Here is a 20871-nt window from a genome sequence, read left to right as displayed (position 1 = left end):
GAAGTTATTTTCATCCTATCTCTCTTTTTTTTTTTTTTTTTTGAGATGGAGTCTCACTCTGTTGCCCAGGCTGGAGTGCAGTGGCGCAATCTTGGCTCACTGCAACTACCACCTCCTGGGTCCAAGCAATTCTCCTGCCTCAGCCTCCCGAGTAGCTGGGACTACAGGCGTGTGGTACCACACCCAGCTAATTTTGTATTTTTAGTAGAGACAGGGTTTCACCATGTTGGCCAGGCTGGTCTCAAACTCCTGACCTCAGGTGATCCGCCTGCCTCAGCATCCCAAAGTGCTGGGATTACAGGGGTGAGCCACCACGCCCGGCCATCCTATCTCTCATTTCAAACATTTATGTGAGTAGCTTTTTTCCTTGAATGTCAGCCAACTTCACCCTGGAAGAGTGTACCCAATGCCCATTTAGGGCAGGGTAAAATTTGTTAACAAACAGACTCAAATTTATTTATTGCTTCCTTAACAGTCTTTAATCACCCAGACTGGAAAGCATTATTTTGTTTGTTCCAGAAAAACCTGATTGGTTTACCAGAGAAGTCAGTTTTGATGGCTTCATGTCACTATTGAATGAAATTTCACATGCAGCACCCTGGGTTCCAGGGCTAATAGATCACCATTGCAGGGAAAGCTGGGTTTAGATAGCCATTTCTGTTCTTCCTATAACAATAGATTTGCATGTTCTATCAGGCAAAAGCTTGGTATTTGCATTGAAATCCAGCTCACCGTTTGCCTTCTGGGCATTATGCTAAGTTATAGTGTTTCCATTCTTTTATCTTTGTTTTAAGCTTTAATGAACCACTTCTGATGAACTGATCTGCTTTTGTGAATTAGGGATATAATGCGACATAATGACAACAAGCCCAACCAACGCATTTAACAAGCAAAAGCACTAACTTGAAAATGGTGTGGAAGTGCATTAGCCAAGAGGACCAGCATCCTGTTAAGTAGCAATTACTGAAACAAATTAAATGAGGAGATAATTTAAGAATATATCAGATCATAACAATGATAAGGAGACTGTCAAGTGGTCAGGCAGTCTATAAGCAGTAGCATGGTAGCAGCTGCTACATTGGCTTGTCTTCCACAGACTCAGCAAGTAAGAAGCCCAGATGGATTTAGACAGTTTAGTATTTACAGGAAAAGAAAGTCAGCATGGCGTCAGCTCCCTGTATCCCTAGTCTCACAGCATGACACCAAACAGAGGAACCAGATGACAGATGTCAGGAATGGTGAGTTGCTCTGTTGTTGAGGAACAGGGCAGGATCAGCATTGCACAGCCCTGTTACTGTGCCCCCCAGTTTTGTCCAGTAGGTGTCTTTCTTGCCTCACCCTAGTCCCTGCCCTGTTAAGAGCCAACCCTAAACTACTGCCAAGCATTTTTATAGATCTTCACAGAGGCTTGCAGCCGAACCCTTAGGTGGGGGCACAAGGCAGAAAGTTCTGCATTCATTTGAAACTAGGAGGATAAATGAGAAATGGCCTGTGACAGACCCCTACCAGACAGAGGAGAGCCTGCCTCAAAGTGGCTCCGCACCATGCTCATTATCTCACCTTGCTCCAGGAGGAATTTCAGGCTATTCAGAGCTGTGAAGCCTTGCCTACTTAGCCTTTGTGGAGATGTTCAAAGTTGCTAGAACACCCTGGCAGGGTTGTTCCTCTAAAGACCAATATCTGAAGCAAGATGACTAAATTTATTGCTTGCTATAGTAAGGGAGAACTGTGCTGGCTATGCACAGTCTCTCCAAGCAGAACAAGCTGTTGATCTTACATAGAGTTTTAGAGCACGGTGGAGTTCAGGGATCAGCGAATTTGCAGAGGTGTTAGAGATTGATATCTCACCTGTAAGAAGGTGATTGCTGTGATGAGGCTGTTGTTTATTGTCAACACACGGAAGCATGTGCTTAGGACTGTTTATGATTGGCTGTCATCTAGACGTTGTCTTTGACCATTGAGGCAGTTGTCCTTGCTGAATTGAATGGGGTCTCACTGCTACTGTTACCAGGGCTTCAAGGCAGTCAGTACTTTTCTAGTAGAAGCCCAAATTCAGGCTCTTGTACCCGATGTGCAATTGATGCCAAACACTGACACACAGCAGTTTGGAGATAGAGGAAGGTTTGTTCTATTTGGCCAGAGCAACAAGGTAGGAAAGCAAGATGTCTCAAATCCATGTTAACAAGAAGAAAAAGCAGGGAATTTTTATGTGGCTAGAGAATAAAGGAGGGAGAGTTTTAGGGAATCAAGGTGAAAAGTCTGTGTTTCTTCAGTCCCACATAACACCTTGAACAACCAGAGTTCTGGGCGTCAGCAGCTGGTTGCAATAGCTTTCAATGCATTCATTCCTTCGGCAAACACCTTTTGTGACCCTGAAGTTATCTCCTCCCACTTGACAAAGAAACAGCGCATCAGAAGTTTATAGTTATATTGTGGGAAAAATGGATATTGGGCAAAAAGCGAGTGGTTAACATGAGCAAGCAAGCAAGGTCCTGATCAGAATTATCATTATTTCAGTCACTAAAAAATGCTGGGGTGCTGAAAATCTCAAGTGACCCAGTTACAGTAGTAGTGTTGCAGGCAAACCCCCAAATTTAGGTTCAGCTCACGAGGCCAAGTGCATTCTTGGCTTCACGCAAGAAAGAATTCAAGAGCAAGCCAAAAGGCTGGGAGCAGTGGCTCACGCCTGTAATCCCAACACTTTGGGAGGCTGAGGAGGGTGCATCATCTGAAAGTCAGGAGTTCGAGACCAGCCTGGCCAACATGGTGAAACCCCATCTCTACTAAAAATACAAAAATTAGCCAGGCATGGTGGCGTGTGCCTGTAACCCCAACTACTCGGGAGGCTGAGGCAGAAGAATTGCTTGAACCCAGGAGGCAGAGGTTGCAGTGAGCCAAGAGGGCGCCACTGCACTCCAGCCTAGGCAAAAGAGGGAGATGCCGTCTTAAAAAAATAAATAAATAAAAAAAGAGCAAGCCAACAGAGTAAAGTGAAAACAAGTTTATTAAAAAGTAAAGGAATAAAAGAGTGGCTGCTCCATAAGCAGAGCAGGGCTACCCCATATGCAGAGTAGCATTGAGGGAGCTGCTAGCTGGCTATTTTATAGCTATTTGATTATATGCTATGCAAGGGGTGGATTACTCATGAGTTTTCTGGGAGCTCCTGGAACTGGGGGTTTCTCCCCCATCCAGACCATACAGGGTAAATTCTGGATGTTGCCATGGCATTTGTAAACTATCATGACACTAGTGGGAGGGGTTTTTAGTATGCTAATGCATTATAATTAGCATACAATGAGTACTGAAGGTTGCTTTTTTGCCATCTTGCTTCTAGCTGGTTTAGGCTGGTTTCTTTACTGCCCCGTCTTATCAGTGCGGTCATGTGACCTGTTGTTTACTGTCACCTGTCTTTATCAGTGGGGTCTTGTGACCCACTGTTTTGTGAACTGGTCCTTACAGGCATTATTAAGCTGTTTCCTTAGCCTTAAACATCTTATGACTGCTGGTCATGACTGGCAAGGGATGTGCCTTGCTAGTTTTAAGATGGAGTTGATTTTAAAATGGTGTTACCCTGGGTTTCCCATGCTTCTATTTCCCTAACATAATCCTCCCTTTGCTTCTCAGAGAACCCTTAATCTTAAGGAGAGATGAAGGACAAAAGTCATTCTTCTGTAACTTCTTCCTGCTGATTTTATGAGCATAGCCCTGCCTAGTAAAGGAGGAGTAAAAAATATCTGGATGCCTGATCTAAGGCGCCTAAAGGCAGGATGTCTTTATTTCCCAACTCAGAAGATAGGACAGGTTAGAAGCCTTGTGCCAGCATCATCTTTATATGGGATTATTATAATCTAGATGACACAAATTTCACCAAGATGTTAAACAAGCAAGGGCTAAAGATTAGTAATAACAAGATAGCTATCAAAGGTCCTAGGAAGGGCAAAAACCAAGTGAGACTTGGGAGGGCGCTTTTAATGAGAAGTTGCCCCATGGGGCCAACGAGCCGACGACAGCTCCAACCCTAGCCAATATAAGGCCAATTGCCCGCGTAGCGCTCAGATGAGTGATGTTATATAATTGTATGTTAGGGGGCTCTGCTTGTCCTATTGTACATTGATCCAGGAACCAAACATTATCAATACCCTGGTAACCATGTGTTTTAAGATCCCAAAGGAAATACAACTTATTTATAGGCAGATTGAATGGGTGACCACATAGCCATAGATATCCATTGGGGGTGCAAATCTGTATGGGATGGGAGTTGTTAAGAAGGCTGAGTACCTGTAGGAGGGACTAAGGCTGTTACTTATGTGTTTATTTGCAAAACAACAGCTTTAGGTGTCCTAGGGGTTTACAAGTGTAGGTCATGGTGTCTTTCTCAGGTGCCTGCGGGGCCTTATAAGAAACAGGTTTAATGTTTGACAAGTATACCCAGCTAGTGACTCCCTCAAATTTAACAACAGTTGAAGTGCTTAGCAACACCTGATAGGGGCCCTTCCATTTTGGTTAAAATTGATCTTCAGGGAATCCTTCTCTCCAAGTTTTTAATAAGACTAAGTCTCCTGGTTGAACAGGGAAGCTATGAATATTTATGAAAGTGGTCCTGATGCATGTATATTGAACAAACATGGAAGTAACATATGACTGTTTACCTTGGGGTGGAGAATTAACCCTTCCTTGGCATAGTCTTAGATTCTGTTTATAATTTGATATTTTATCGCCATGAAGAATCTGTCAGTCTTATAAGCTCTATTTTAATATTAAGGCTGGTCAGTTGTGCCTGAATTCCAAGGGGTGGTGGTGGGAGTATAGTGAGGTGTGTCCAACCCCCCACTTCCTTCATGGGCTGAACTATTTTTTCAGGTTTTTTTTTTTATTCTTTTTTGGCCAAGAGGGGTGTTCATTCTGTTGGGGGGCTTAGGATTTTATTTTAGTTCATATATTTCCTTTTTTGTCAAGGTATGAAAGAGGCAGTATCGATAGCCAAGCTTTTATTTTGTCCCATATCGATGCTGGGGTGACTTGCTACCTGCCTCGGGTCCATCATGTCCTTCAGTGGGAACCCTGTGGCAAGGGACTTAGAGTCAAAAGATTTACAGCCAATTAAACATTACAGGCCAGATGGGAATGGAGATGGACAGGCATTCATCAACCTTTAAAACCCCTTTTAAGCAAAACAAAGGTCATAAAATTGACTTTTCTATAAATTCTATGCATTGAGCTATTGTAATCTTGGCTTTAGCAATTAGCAATACAAAACACAAGCATTTTTTTTTCACAAGCATCTGTGTACCTGGCCTCGATTAGGAGGGTCTGAATTAATTTTATCCCTCAGGACCAGCCCTAACAATCTCATGTGATAGTCCCTGGGCCGCCTGGAGGGATTTAATAGTTTTAAATTCTGTAGGTAAAAGAAAATATTTAAAAATTAGCAACGTTTTAAACAAAAGGTCATAGGCCTTGCCTAATTCTAAAGAATGATAGGAAAGGAAGCCCATAGGTAGCCATTTAAATTATTTAGTATCAAGGCATAGAAAAAATTATATAATTTCAGATAAAGGCAAAATTATTAAATGAATTTTAATGTTTTGAATGCAGGTCTGTCCCTATGTCTCACAAAAGCAGTTTATGGCTGGGCAAGGTGGCTCATGCCTATAATCCCAGCACTTTGTGAGGCTGAGGTGGGCGGATCACCTGAGGTCAGGAGTTTGAGACCAGCCTGGCCAACATGGTGAAACCCCATCTGTACTAAAAATACAAAAATTAGCTGGGCGTGCTGGCAAGCACCTGTAATCTCAGCTACTTGGGAGGCTGAGGCAGCAGAATTGCTTGAACCTGGGAGGGGGAGGTTGCAGTGAGCCGAGATTGAGCCGTTGCACTCCAGCCTGGGCAACAGAGCGAGGGAGACTCCGTCTCAAAAAAAAAAAAAAAGGCAGTTTACTTTGCCACTTTTGCCCAGGTCTAAAGACAAGGCTTTGGTTAACTTGGGTTTGATGTGAGATACTGGCAGGACTCAATGTCTTCTTCAGATGAGATATGTGTACCCAGGAGTCAAAACCCTGTAACTTAGCACAAGGATTAGTTAATAACACCTAGTAAGGACCATTTAAGGGGACAAGAAGGAGTCCTTTAACTGGTTTTCTTCAGTATATGTAAGTATCAGGCTTGAGGTGGTGATACTGGAGTTCATGGTCTGACTAGAAGCTGTAGAAAGAGTCTACAGCCTTGCAGTGATTAATTTTTATAGCCTCAATAAGCCCCAGTAATAAGAATGAGAGACTTAATTCAGGATTTTGATTTTGATTTTGAGGACATTTGTTTAAGATGTAAACAGGCTCAAAACATTTGATTAAAACAGAATCACAGGTTATTGTAAAATAAGTCATACATTTAACCAAGAGTGATAAGTGATAATTTAAAAACCTCAAAGGCAATACAGAAAGTTAAATGGATGTAAAAACCTTAACCCTTTTAAATCTCAGATGGTTTTTTGTTTTTTAAGACGGAGTTTTGCTCTTGTTGCCTAGGCCTGAGGGCAATGGCACGATCTTGGCTCACCACAGCCTCTGCCTCCCAGTGTTATAGGGTCGGTCTTTGTTCTTAGAACTCCCAAGATGGTGGCGGCCGCTCCCAAGATGGCAGCAAGCCTTTTGTTCTCTGACCTGGGGTTCTTTTCCTCACGGATTCCAAGGAATAGAACCTTGGGCCATGTGGTGAGTGTTATAGCTCTATTAGAAGCCGTGGGTCATGGAAGAGAACCATGGAACCCAGCAACTAGTGTTCAGCTCAGTTAGGACGAACCTGGGCACTTAGCCATGCAGGAACAATGGCTTTAGCCTGATCGGGAGCAGCAGTGGGCGCCTTGCTGGATCAGGAGCTCAGCGGACACCCTGCTGGATCCGGAGGGGTGGGAGTCAACAGCAGGTCTGCGACAGCGGCATTCAGCAGTGGTGGATGGCGAGCGAAAGCTCAGCTGGAGCCGGAACAAACACGGACCAGAAGAGTGTGCAGTTGCAAGATTTAATAGACTGAAAACAGAGCTCCCATACAATGGGAGGGGACCCAAAGGGGGTTGCCCCTACCGACTCGAATGCTGGGGCTTTATATCCTGATCATTGTCCCTCCTTGTGTGCTCTCAGGCGATATATGATTTGACTATTTCTTTACCTCCTGCTTTTAGCCTAATTTGTATTTTAGTGAGTGCTCTTTACTACCTGATTGGTCGGGTGTGAGCTGAGTTACAAGCCCCGTGTTTAAAGGTGGGTGCGATCACCTTCCCCAGCTAGGCTTAGGAATTCTTAGCCTAGGAAATCCAACTAGTCCTGTCTCTCACCAGGTTCAAGTGATTCTCTTGCCTCAGCCTCCCAAGTAGCTGGGATTACAGGCATGCACCACGATGCCAGGCTACTTTTGTATTTTTAGTAAGAGACAGGGTTTCTCCATGTTTGTCAGGCTGGTTTCGAACTCCCAACCTCAGGTGATCTGCCCGCCTCAGCCTCCCAAAGTGTTGGGATTACAGGCATGAGCCACCGCACTGGGCCTGTGTTTTGTTTTTTGTTTGTTTGTTTTTTTAGCAATGAAAAACCTAATAAAGACAGCATAGGAATGATAAAATCTTATTTCTTAAGCTAGTTACCAAAAATATAAAGAAAAACCTATTGCAGCGTGACTGCTTCTGCTTATGGGAAGCCCATTTAGATAACCTGGAAGTCAAACTTGATGATAAAAGTGCTTGAATTTAATCAGACACAAAAAGAGTGTGTTCAAGGTTATGATGACAGCAGGGAAATACATGGCTCTAAGGAATAGTATGAAAAGTTTTCTGCTGGACGTGGTGGCTCACACCTGTAATTCCAGCACTTTGGGAGGCCGAGGCTGGCAGATCATAAGGTCAGGAGATCGAGACCATCCTGGCTAACACGGTGAAAACCCGTCTCTACTAAAAATACAAAAAATTAGCTGGGAGTGGTGGTGGGCGCCTGTAGTCCCAGCTACTCGAGAGGCTGAGACAGCAGAATGGCGTGGACCCAGGAGGCAGAGCTTGCAGTGAGCTGAGATCGCGCCACTGCACTCCAGCCTGGGTGACAGAGCGAGACTCTGTCTCAAAAAAAAAGAAAAGAAAAGTTTTCTGATTACATTGAAAATTTTGGCATATCAAGAAAAGCTAAAAGTACAGAATCAAGTTATGCTACAGGAAAACATTGCTTCTCTAGACCTTCAAGATAAAGCATTTTAGCATCAGGCCATAATAGTTAGAATTAGAGGAAATAAAAGAAAGTTACAGGAACTGGGAAAGAATCTGAAGGAAAGACCATCTCAGGCCTTCTCAAGCAGAAAAAAAGCTGAGAGCAGCAAGACTTGGCAAAAGTTGAACTTCTGAGATGTGATTCTGAGTTTTTAAAAGAAATAGGCGGGCCGGGCGCAGTGGCTCACACTGTAATCCCTGCACTTTGGGAGGTCGAAGCAGGCAGATCACCTGAGGTCGAGAGTTCAAGATCAGCCTGACCAACATGGAGAAACCTCGTCTTTAATAAAAATATAAAATTAGCCGGGCGTAGTGGCGTATGCCTGTAATCCCAGCTACTCGGGAGGCTGAGGCAGGAGAATTGCTTGAACCTGGGAGGTGGAGGTTGTGGTGAGCCGAGATCGCACCATTGTACTCCAGCCTGGGCAACAAGAGCAAAACTCCATGTCAAAAAAAAAAAAAAAAAAAATAGGTTAGGCCAGGCACAGTGGCTCATGCCTGTAATCCCACTTCAGGAGTCTGAGGTGGGGGGATCACTTGAGGCCAGGAGTTTAAGACCAGCCTGACCAACATGGTAAAACCCCGTCTCTACTAAAAATACAAAATTTAGCCAGGCATGATGGCGTATGCCTGTAATCCCAGTTACTCAGTAGGCTGAGGCAAGAGAATCGCTTGAACCTAGGAGGTGGAGGTTGCAGTGAGCTGAGATCATGCCACTGCACTCCAGCCTGGGCAACAAGAGCGAGACTCCATCTCAAAATAAATAAATAATTTTTTTTATAAATTAAAAATTTTTAATTTTAATTTTAATTACAGGCGTGGTGGCTCACACCTGTAATCCTAGTACTTTGGGAGGCTGAGGCAGGAGACTTGCTTGAACCTGGGAGGTGGAGGCTGCAGTGAGCCGAGACTGTGCCACTGCACTCCAGCCTGGGCAACAAAGCGAGATTCTGTCTCCAAAAAAATAAATAATATAAATAAAGGAAATAGATTATAAAATTGAAAGTAAAATTTTTTCTAATTTCAGTAAGAGCAAATCAATACCTTAGGAAAATCTTGTTTTAATATAGGGGACCAATCTTAAAAGACTACTATAAATAATTCCCTTTAAATTATAGCTAACTATGTGTGGTGCAACTCAGGGTGAACTCGCACGTGTTTCAGGTGACTTAAAGTCTCTCTTTTTGAGACAAATTCTCGTTCCATCACTCAGGCTGGAGTGCAGTGGTGTGATCTTGGCTCACTGCAAACTCCACCTTCCAGGTTAAAGCGATTCTCCTGCCTCAGCCTCCTAAGTAGCTAGGACTACAAGCGCGCTCCACCACGCCTGGCTAATTTTTGTATTTTTAGTAGAGACAGGGTTTCACCATGTTGGCCAGGCTGGTTTCGAACTCCTGACCTCATGATCCACCCGCCTCGGCTTCCCAAAGTGCTGGGATTATAGGTGTGAGCCACCGCACCTGGCCAACACTTCTTTTCTTATGCTAAATTCTTCCCTTACCCTACTCGGCTGAGGACAAGAGAAACTCACCCAGCCTCCAATTCCTATCATTACAGTTCATGGCTATCACTCTAGTGGAATGGGAAGCATGGGAAAGCACAGACTTATCAAATTATAAGGATGCTAAAAGTTGGGGATTATACCCATGAACCAAAGGAAAGCTCAGAGTAGGGCATTGCCTCTGGAAGGAAAACATGCAAAACGGCACCTGTGCCCACATAAGGTCAGAGATGTCTGACACTCAGATTGGACCCCAAAGGGGGTGCCCCGGGGGATCCTCTGGACCTCAACCTCTCCAAAGGAAACACCCTGGGCAGAGGTTCTGAGATCTAGTACTAAGCCCTGCTCAGAATTTTCTCTGGCAGTTGCAATACTGTTTGGCCTCAATATTGTTTGGAATCTGGAGTTTGCTGTTGAATGGAAAAGTGGAATGGAATTGCATATATCCAGGCTTTTGGGCTGCTCTTCTAAGCAGGATCAGGACTGGTTAGTATGTGAGGTTCTCTTTGGTGCTGTTTGGCCCCAGTGTTCTGTGGAACCTGGGGAGGTTTGACCTTTAAATATCAAACTGCTGTGAAAACTGCTTTACCTGAAATTTTGGTTCACAGCATTGTATTACCTATTGGGGCAAACAAAGTAAAACTGGCAAGCTTGTATTGCTATCTCATGGCTAGGGTTCCAAGCTATTGGATCTTTGTGTGTGTGTGTATGTATACATGTCTAGATGTGGTTATTTGTATGTACACTTATTGTTATATGATGTCTACCAAATTGACTTATAAGTAAAAGAGCACTCATATATTAAGTAAATAAATCTAAGCAATTTCAAATTCATGTGACTTAAGTATAATTTACTAAACAAGTTTGTTTTAAAATTATTGATAAAATAAAAATAGGTATGCCTTCAGAATTGTCAGCATACATGTTGGTCTGGATTTTATGTTTGTCTTTGCTAGATACTTTTGAGATGTCAGTGTTTGGCATAGATGGTTATAAAACTATAACCCAGCCAAAACAAAATGATCTTGGTTTGAGTGCCTTTTTTTTTTTTTGACAAATGAGAGTAATTTAATATTATTTGCTAAATCTTCTGAGTTACTGGTAAAAATACCAATGTATTTAACTTTGAGTCTCTTACTTAGGTTTAGGTGAGCACCTGATGTTCACTGGCTATTAAAAACATGGTTAACAAGGAAACAACTAACTTTAAATGATAATGTCTAATACCTCAGTTTACAGAAGTAATCTAGATAAACTGTTTTAAAAAGTAAAAGAATTAGCCAGGCACAGTGGCTCACACCTGTAATCCCAGCAATTTGGGAGGCCTAGGTGGGTGGATCACTTGAGGTCAGGAGTTTGAGACCAGCCATAGTGAAACCTCGTCTCTACTAAAGATACAAAAATTAGCCAGGCACGATGACTGGGCGCCTGTAACCCCAGCTACTCGGGAGGCTGAGGCAGGAGAATTGCTCAAACCTGGGAGGCGGAGATAGCAGTGAGCCAAGGCCATACAACTGCACTCCAGCCTGGGCAACAGAGTGAGACTCCGTCTCAAAAAAAAAAAAAAAAAGGGGGGGGGAATGAATTGAGTACAGTGAATGGAATAAGTGTTTTAGGGAAACTTTTATGTAAATTAAAATCTTAAAATTATTTTGGATGTTCATTGAATATCTGGGTCATTTCCAATTAAGAAAGGTTTGTGATATGGGGAAATATGTATAATTGTGTAATTGTTCTTATCTATAAATGCCCATATCTGGTAGTTCAGGATTTCTTGCTTTTTAGGATTTCATTAAAGTTTTAGGTTACTAAGGATAAGAATTCTAGTTAACACATAATTCTGTATACAAAATGTGCCTGAAAAAGTTGTGTTGTTTATGAGAAAAAGAACAATTTTGTCTAATTCAGAAGTTATCTAAAAGACAATCCTAAGCAAGAAGAACAAAGCTCTGGAGGCATCACGCTACCTGACTTCAAACTATACTACAAGGCTACAGTAACCAAAACAGCACGGTACTAGTACCAAAACAGATATATAGACCAATGGAACAGAACAGAGCCCTCAGAAATAACACCACACATCTACAACCATCTGATCTTTGACAAACCTGACAAAAACAAGCAATGGGGAAAAGATCTCCTAGTAAGTAAATTATGCTGGGAAAACTGGCTAGCCATATGTAGAAAGCTGAAACTGGATCCCTTCCTTACACCGTATACAAAAATTAACTCAAGATGAATTAAAGACTTAAATGTAAGACCTAACACCATAAAAACCCTAGAAGAAAACTGAGGCAATACCATTAAGGACATAGGCATGGGCAAAGACTCCATGACTAAAACACCAAAAGCAATGGCAACAAAAGCCAAAATAGACAAATGGGATCTAATTAAACTAAAGAGCTTCTGCACAGCAAAAGAAACTATCATCAGAGTGAACAGGCAACCTACAGAATAGGAGAAAATCTTTGCAATCTACCCATCTGACAAAGGGCTAATATCCAGAATCTACAAAGAAACAAATTTACAAGAAAAAAACAACCCCATCAAAAAGTGGGCAAAGGATAGGAACAGACACTTCTCAAAAGAAGACATTTATGCAGCCAACAGACATGAAAAAATGCTCATCATCACTGGTCATCAGAGAAATGCAAATCAAAACCATGATGAGATACCATCTCACGTCAGTTAGAATGGTGATCATTAAAAAGTCAGGAAACAACAGATGCTGGAGAGGATATGGAGAAATAGGAATGCTTTTACACTGTTGGTGGGAGTGTAAATTAGTTCAACCATTGTGGAAGACAGTGTGGCAATTCCTCAAGGATCTAGAACTAGAAATAACATTTTACCCAGCAATCACATTACTGTATATACCCAAAGGATTATAAATTATGCTACTATAAAGACACATGCACACGTATGTTTACTGCAGGACTATTCACAATAACAGAGACTTGGAACCAACCCAAATATCCATCAATGATAGACTGGATTAAGAAAATGTGGCACATACACACCATGGCATACTATGCAGCCATAAAAAAGGATGAGTTCATGTCCTTTGCAGGGACATGGATGAAGCTGGAAACCATCATTCTCAGCAAACTATCACAAGGACAGAAAACCAAACACCTCATGTTCGCAGTCATAGGTGGGAATTGAACAATGAGAACACTTGGAAACAGGGTGGGGAACATCACACCCCAGGGCCTGTCAGGTGGTGGGGGGCTGGGGGAGGGATAGCATTAGGAGAACTACCTAATGTAAATGACGAGTTGATGGGTACAGCAAACCAACATGGCACATTATACCTATGTATCAAACCTGCATGTTGTGCACATGTACCCTAGAACTTAAAGTATAATATTAATAAAAAAGACACATGCACACATATGTTTATTGCAGCACTATTCACAATAGCAAAGACTTGGAACCAACCCAAATGTCCATCAATGATAGACTGGATTAAGAAAATGTGGCACATATATACCATGGAATACTATGCAGCCATAAAAAAGGATGAGTTCATGTCCTTTGCAGGGACATGGATGAAGCTGGAAACCATAATTCTGAGCAAACTACCACAAGTTCTCACTCATAGGTGGGAGTTGAACAATGAGAACACATGGGCACAGGGAGGGGAACATCACACAGTGGGGCCTGTCAGTGGATGGTGGCCTGGGGGAGGGATAGCATTAGGAGAAATACCTAATGTGAATGATGAGTTGATGGATGCAGCAAACCAACATGGCACATGTATACCTATGTAACAAACCTGCACGTTGTGCACATGTACCCTAGAATTTAAAGTATAAAAAAAAAAAAAGAAAAGGTTATTTATGAAACAATGTAGTAAGGAACCAGTAAGTAGGGGAGAGAGATGTGAAAAAAAAGTTTAGATAATAAAATATTCCTTAAAACCTGATAGAAAATTGGAGAAATTTGGCTAATTAACATTTCATAGTTAGAGCTCTTAGTCTTTACAAAAGTAAAATAAGAAATATATTTTTTAATATACTTAAGCATGAAGCTGGTTAAGTATGGAACTAAATTTCACATACATGCATGCATTGCTTCACACCGTTTACTGTTTTGCGTGGATAGTGCTGGCACTGGAGTACTGATTGGTCATGTGCCTAGAGTGAATTTCTTGATTGTACAGGATGTATGATGATATTGGTGGACTTAAGGATGTTGAATTGTGTATCAGGAATAAAATATTCATTATGTGGGTGTTTGGGGGCCCTGAGTAACACTGTAGCCTCCAGGGTAGATTGAGTAGGAAAAATTTAGGGTTGGGTTCCTGTTTATTTGTTTTTGCTTCTAATTTTCATTTGTTTGCTGTTTATTCTCCTCTGGGCTTTGCTTGTGGTCGCATATATATATAACCATTTTTTTGGTTGTTTTTTTAGTTTCTAGTGGAAGGCTTTTATTCGGTTCTGTGAATAGTTATTTTATTTTCTATGCATTTCTACCGTCATCATTTGTTCCATTTATCTGGAATTCCTAGGCTACCTTTGTCAAGCCCACAGGAATTGATGGAGCACACTAAGCTTTTTAACCCTAAACTAACTTTTTGGATATTAGGCTTCCTGATACTTTAAGTGTATTGAGTATAATTTTGTAAATAGAACTTGAGTCATATTTCTCTCTGTCTGCCTAATTTCTTCAAAATTTGTAAATTGTTTGTGAATATTCTTAATTCATAGCAATGGGTTTGTTTGCATACAGTTGAGCAGGGTCACTAGGGCTGCTCATGGAGAGAGAACTCAAGAAAGCTGACATGCTGGCAAAAGGGTAAGAATTTCTTACCAGTTGGACTTCTGGCCCCTCTCTGTGCAAACTGGTTGAATGAATGGTAAAATATAATGAGAAAGCATGGGAATGTAAATTTTTATAAACATTTAACAAGCTTCCCAAAATCAAATTGCAGCTTCAAAATTGTCTTTTCTGACCTCAAACTTTGAGATGCTACAGCAGGCCCGTGAACCATCCAAAAGAGAGGTAAACAGGATTATTTGATACGTTTAGTTACATGGGAAGCATTGTGAAAATAAAAAAAATGTTTAATCATCTTCAGGTTATATGTTAGTGAATGATATTAATATATGTTCCAAAATTGTATGGAATTTCTAAAATTCTAATATGAGTATATGCTATCAATCATAATTATTGTGTTATTGTAGACCACAGAAATAACCAAATCTCCTTGTCAATAGTGTTTTTAACTATCACTATTTAAAGTCATTTGAACTCCATGGTCTAAGTCAAATTAGCTATGAAAACCCATTAGTTATCAGTGCTATGCACCTAAATTGGAGAAACAAGTGGTATTCAAGACGACTTAAGTCCAGTGTTAAGCATGGACTCATGGAAAACCAAGATGGCCACCTTGTTCTTCCTGAGTCCTTAAAGCTTTTGTTATTAAAGTTTCTGCATTCCATGATTCATCATGGAAAAGATAAAATGATCCAGATTAAATATATATTGGTTTGCTGACTTATAAGTTGCTAAAATAGTTTATAACCAATGTTTGGTTTACAATCAAAGCTTCAGGTACATTTGGCTACCTGATGGGCCATTTAAACATTTAAATTGTCGTTTTCTTTTTTTTTTTTTTGAGATGGACACTCGCCTGTTGCCAGGCTGGAGTGCAGTGGTGCAAGCTCAGCTCACCACAACCTCCGCCTCCCGGGTTCGAGTGATTCTCCTGCCTCAGCCTCCTGAGTAGCTGGGATTACAGGCATGTGCCACCGCGCCGGGCTAATTTTTGTATTTTTATTAGAGACGGGGTTTCACCATGTTGGTCAGGCTGGTCTCGAACTCCTGACCTTGTGATCTACCCACGTTGGCCTCCCAAAGTGCTGGGATTACAGGTGTGAGCCACTGCACCCAACCATCATCCTTCATTTACATAGGGCATACACCAGGTAACCAATGGAAACCTCTAGAGGGTATTGAAATCCTAGAAAATTCTGTAACTGGTCCGTTGAGCCACTTGCTCAGGCCTGCTCCCACCCTGTGGAGTGTGCTTTCATTTTCAGTAAATCTCTGCTTTTGCTACTTCATTCTTTCCTTGCTTTGTTTTTGCATTTTCAATTCTTTGGTCAAAACGCCAAGAACCTGGATACCGTCCACCCATAACAGTTTCGCTAGTTGCATGTGATTGTAAGACAAATAAAAATGATGTTGCAGGCCGGGTGCGGTGGCTCACACCTGTAATCCCAGCAGTTTGGGAGGCCGAGGCAGGTGGATCACAGGGTCAGGAGATTGAGACCATCCTGGCTAACACGGTGAAACCCCACCTCTACCAAAAATACAAAAAATTAGCCAGGCATGGTGGTGAGCGCCTGTAGTCCCAGCTACTCGGGAGGCTGAGGCAGGAGAATGGCGTGAACCCGGGAGGTGGGCTTGCAGCGAGCTGAGATCGCGCCACTGCACTGCAGCCTGGCCGACAGAGCAAGACTCCGTCTCAAAAAATAAAAAAATAAAATAAAAAGATGTTGAGGCAGGAGTATAGGGCCTGGAGGCAGGGAACCTAAAGACTTCCTAGAACTAAATCAAATGGAAACACTTCAGCTATGACGGGAAATATTCTCTTCATTTACACAGGTGTACACTGAGTAAATGACTTTGTAACTTCACTTCGTCCTCTTCATTTACATAGGGCATACACCCAGTAACCAATGGGAAACCTCTAGAGGGTATTGGAACCCCTGAAAATTCTGTAACAAGGTCCCTTGAGCCCCTTTCTCGGGCCCACTCCCACCCTGTGGAGTATCTTTTCATTTTCAATAAATATTCGCTTCTGTTGCTTTGTTTTTCCCTTGCTTTGTGTGTTTCATCCAATTCTTTGTTCAAAACGCCAAGAACCTGGACAACTTGCAGTCCAGACCCTCCTCTAGTAACAATGTTATATAAGTATTTGGTTGATGTTAGAGTAATCACTGGATGGGTTCTTCCTGCCTGCCGCACAGACAAAATCAATTCAGGAAGACCACAGCATTGCAGTAAGGAAAGAGTTTAATTGATGTAAGGTTGGCCACGCCACATGGGAGATGGAGTTATTACTCAAATCAATCTCATCGAAGGCTAGTAGGCTAGGGGTTTTTCAAAGGTGGTTTGGTGGGCAGGGGCTGGGGTATGGAAAATGCTGACTGGTTGGGTTGGAGATGAAATCATACGGGGTTGAAGCTATCCTCTTGTACTGAGTTGCTTGTGGGTGGGGCCACAGGAGCTGTTGACTGGTCCAGGTGGAGCCATCAGTGTTAGGCATGCATAAAACCTGAAAAAATATCTCAAAAGGCCAAACTTAGGTTCTACAATAGTAATGTTATCTGCAGGAGTAAATGGGGAAGTTGTCTGTCTGGTGGCCTCCAGAATAATGGCTGGCAATGGTCTATGTCTACACCTTAGCAGAGAGAATTCACGCTCCTATCCTCCTAGCCTGGTCGTCTCTCAGTTAGCTTTACAAAGGCAGTTGAGTTTTGGGGAAGGGCTATTATCATTTAAACTGTAAACCAAATGTCTCCCAAAGTTAACCTGGCCTAAGCTCAGGAATAATTAAGGGCAGCTAAAGGCAAGATGGGGTTGGTTAAATCAGATCTCTTTGACTGCCATAATTTTCTCACTGTTAGAATTTTTGCAAAGGCTGTTTCATTAATACCCTACTTATTTAGGTGAAATGAACAATGTGTATTTTATGTGTTCCAGATGTGTATCAATATCACATAACTGTCAGGGCCCCAGGTATCTGTCCCTGTTCAGAAAGATCGTGAAGATGAATACTGCGATGAGGACAGCTTGCCCGTCTCAGCGAACTCAGAACTTGTCCTCAGTAGCCAGCCCCTATGGGCCAAGGGGTTGCAAACTTCGACTTGCTGGCAATTACACCTGTTTTCCATCATTCTCCTTGCTGTACCTTGTGGTGGGAGCAGCATGGGAGTTAATAAAGGGAAAGCGACAAGCGTCTGTAGAGCGCGGGGTGGGGTCTCGGGAGAGGAGGGCTGGGTGGGAAGAGGCGCGGCGGGAGGCGGCTCCCCGGCTCGCATTGGCCCAGCCGGCGTCCCTCCTCTGGAGGAAGCCGGGCGCTCCCGGAAAAGTGGCTTTGCCTGGCGGCGAGAGGCAGACGTACCCTCGGTGATAGAGGAAACATGGCCGAGTATACGCGGCTGCACAACGCCCTGGCGCTGATCCGCCTCCGAAACCCGCCGGTCAACGCGATCAGGTAACGGGCTTGGTCGCCTCCAGCCCGGGGACCGTGCGGGCCTTAGCCGCCCGCTGGCTCCGGAGGCTTTGACTCTCCCCCGCCGGTTTAAAACGAGAAGGACACTCAGAGCTGAGCAGAGTTGAGGAGCCTTTTTTTTTCTTTTCCTTTTTCTTTATCTTTTCTTTCTTTCTTTCTTTTTTTTTTTTAAGCTAGATTAGCTTGGTTAATCTTCGCAGAGAACTCTCGTCCCCGTTTTACTGATAAGGAAACTGAGGCTGAGACAGATCAACACTTAGGGAGCTGGCCTCGACGTGTTCCTTCATGCGGAGCCCTCCTGCTTACTTGCAACTTTGGCTTTGCAGGACGACTTCTTTTTTTTTTTTTTAAATATACTTTAAGTTTTAGGGTACATGTGCACAACGTGCAGGTTAGTTACATATGTATGCATGTGCCATGTTGGTGTGCTGCACCCATTAACTCGTCATTTAACATTAGGTATATTTCCTAATGCTATCCCTCCCCCTCCCCCAACCCCACAACAGGCCCCGGTGTGCAGGCCGACTTTCTAATCCAAAGGTCTTAACTTAGTTCGATGTTGGACTTTGATCCATCCTCACACCCCTTCTTTGAGTCCAGGCTGTCCTTACGATGTTTGGCTAAAGGCTTTAGGAATAGGGCAATAACTGGCATTAGTGGGACTTTTTTTTTTTTTTTTAAATGTTAAAAGTCCCACTAATGCCAGCTCAGTGATTAAAGCAGAATTTTGCCCTGGCCCAGAAACGCAAAATTATTTCTCCTGATTTGTTTAAACCTCAGGACTTTGGTGCTTCCGAGGAAGACTCACATCAGACTAAGCCTATGTAACAGCATTTTCTGAAAAACTGCACCTTATCTTCTTTTTCTCACTGGGGAGTATTTGCCTTGTGTGGTGCACTTAAAACATTAAAAAGTGAGATCAATGTTGCCTTTTTGAAAAGTAATGAAGTTATTTGGTTTGGTCCTTCTGCATCTCTTAAAAAAAGTAGTTATACATCAGCCTTGAAAAAGAATTACCTATCCACAGGGAATAAGATTAGTGGAAATTATAATTTACCAAGAATATATAAAGCATAGAGAGAAAGGTCTTTGGTCAAAATTCTTATCACATGCTGCTGAAGCAAAGAGACTGAAATGAGAAGACCTGCTAATTTTAATAGAATTTAAAAATCCTACTGTCATCAGATTTGATTTGTCATTAGTATTAATATTAATTCAATATGAATTATTGCATTTAATAATGTCAAAAAATGCAGGACTAAAATCACATAAGGATGACATGTCTACTAACTTGCCATTCCCAGAATAAAAAGCAAAATATCTGTTATGTTGGTTTTGACAAAGAAAAATATAAGTAATATGATTACATGTCCATTTTGGACTGGTCTATATACTGATTAGAATTGCTGGATATTAGGACCTTAGGGGGAAAAGTTCCATACTCTAATACCCATGACTAGGAATATTTTCTGACAACTGTTTTTTTTTTTTTTAGCTTGTTTGTTTGTTTTGAGACGGAGTCTTGCACTGTTGCCAGGCTGGAGTGCAGTGGCGTGATCTCGGCTCACTGCAACCTCTGCCTCCCGGGTTCAAGTGATTCCTCTGCCTCAGCCTCCCGAGTAGCTGGGACTACAGGTGCACGCCACCACGCCCAGCTAATTTTTTGTATTTTAGTAGAGACGGGGTTTCACCATGTTGGCCAGGATGGTCTCAATCTCCTGACCTCGTGATCCACCTGCCTTGGCCTCCCAAAGTGCTGGGATTACAGTCATGAGCCACGTGCCCAGCCTCTGACAACTGGAATTTAACCTGCTCTCCTTGTCCACCCATGCAACCGCCTGTGCCACCCCCATCCCCTTTGCAGGAGAAATATTAGGGCCTACCTCATAAAGTTGTGAAGTTTAAATCAGCTGGAAATTATAAAGTGGCATTTAATAGATGTTAGTTATCATTCCTATTAGTCAGAAGACCAGTTCAAGCCCCTAACAACAGGCCCTGCTACTCAGGACCCACTTCAGCTTCATCAAGAAGATATTCTCCACTTGGGAATAAGTACTTCTCTGCTCTTTTTCGTCTGTCTCCTGAACTTTTTTAGGTAGAAATGTACATCCTAGGAGTTCCTCAAGTTTAACAGATTCCTCAATTTTTTTATTACACTTTTTCTTTCCTCCCTTTCTTCCTTTTCCCTTCCTATTTCTAATTTTATATGGGAAGTTATCTCTTCCTAGCTGATTGAGAGATTCTTACTTGAGTGTAACACACACACACACACAAATTTTTTCCCCAAAACAAATATTTTAAATCCTTCATTGCTAGTTTAGCCAGCCATGTTTGCTTCCATTCAGATAAACACCAGCCCTCTTTATAAGTATAGGATATGCCTGATTAATAGGCCTGTCTCCCAGAACAATGGCTTACAGAACTATTGCTTTACTGTAATCCACAGAGTAAGAAAGCTCACGTTTTTACATAGCAATTCAAGACACACTTACATACAAACACGTAACTGAAAGCAAAGTTTCCTAAAACAAAACCTATCCTTACTTGGTGTATTGTTTGATATAGTCTATTTTCTCGTCTCTTCTTTTTCTTTGAAAAAATCCTGGTCACAAGCCACAAACTTGATTTGATGACTTTTGGTTAAAAAAAAAAACTGTCTAAAAAAACAAGGAAAGACCTTCTATAGTCAAAGAAGCTGAAGAGTTTTGGTCAGTAGTAATGAAATGCTGTCTCTACTCCAGACTCTATTTCTTCATGCCTGACAATATTAACAGGAGAAAATAATTTCATAACTTCTGCAGCCTTTACATTACTATGACTGTCTCTGTCAGCTTGAATCTATTAAAGTGTGTATCTGTTATAGCTATTTTCATTTTTTTC

At 42.1% G+C, this 20871-nt stretch overlaps 1 protein-coding gene across 2 annotated transcripts in view; it reads left to right on the top strand.

Moving 5' to 3' along the window:
• The first annotated feature begins 17532 nt into the window (after positions 1 to 17532).
• Positions 17533 to 20871, top strand: part of EHHADH (enoyl-CoA hydratase and 3-hydroxyacyl CoA dehydrogenase) — a 67057-nt gene continuing 63718 nt past the window's right edge. The window contains exon 1 of one of the 2 annotated variants that reach the window (XM_054482779.1): positions 17533 to 17973. In XM_054482779.1, coding sequence (XP_054338754.1) covers positions 17900 to 17973 — 74 coding nt within the window. In that variant the 5' untranslated portion in view covers positions 17533 to 17899. The remainder of the gene's footprint in view (positions 17974 to 20871) is intronic. The other variant, XM_063662483.1, reaches the window with a different exon arrangement.

Source organism: Pongo pygmaeus, chromosome 2, assembly GCF_028885625.2.
Source record: "Pongo pygmaeus isolate AG05252 chromosome 2, NHGRI_mPonPyg2-v2.0_pri, whole genome shotgun sequence".
NCBI lineage: Eukaryota > Metazoa > Chordata > Mammalia > Primates > Hominidae > Pongo > Pongo pygmaeus.
This window is presented reverse-complemented; position numbering and strand designations above follow the sequence as displayed.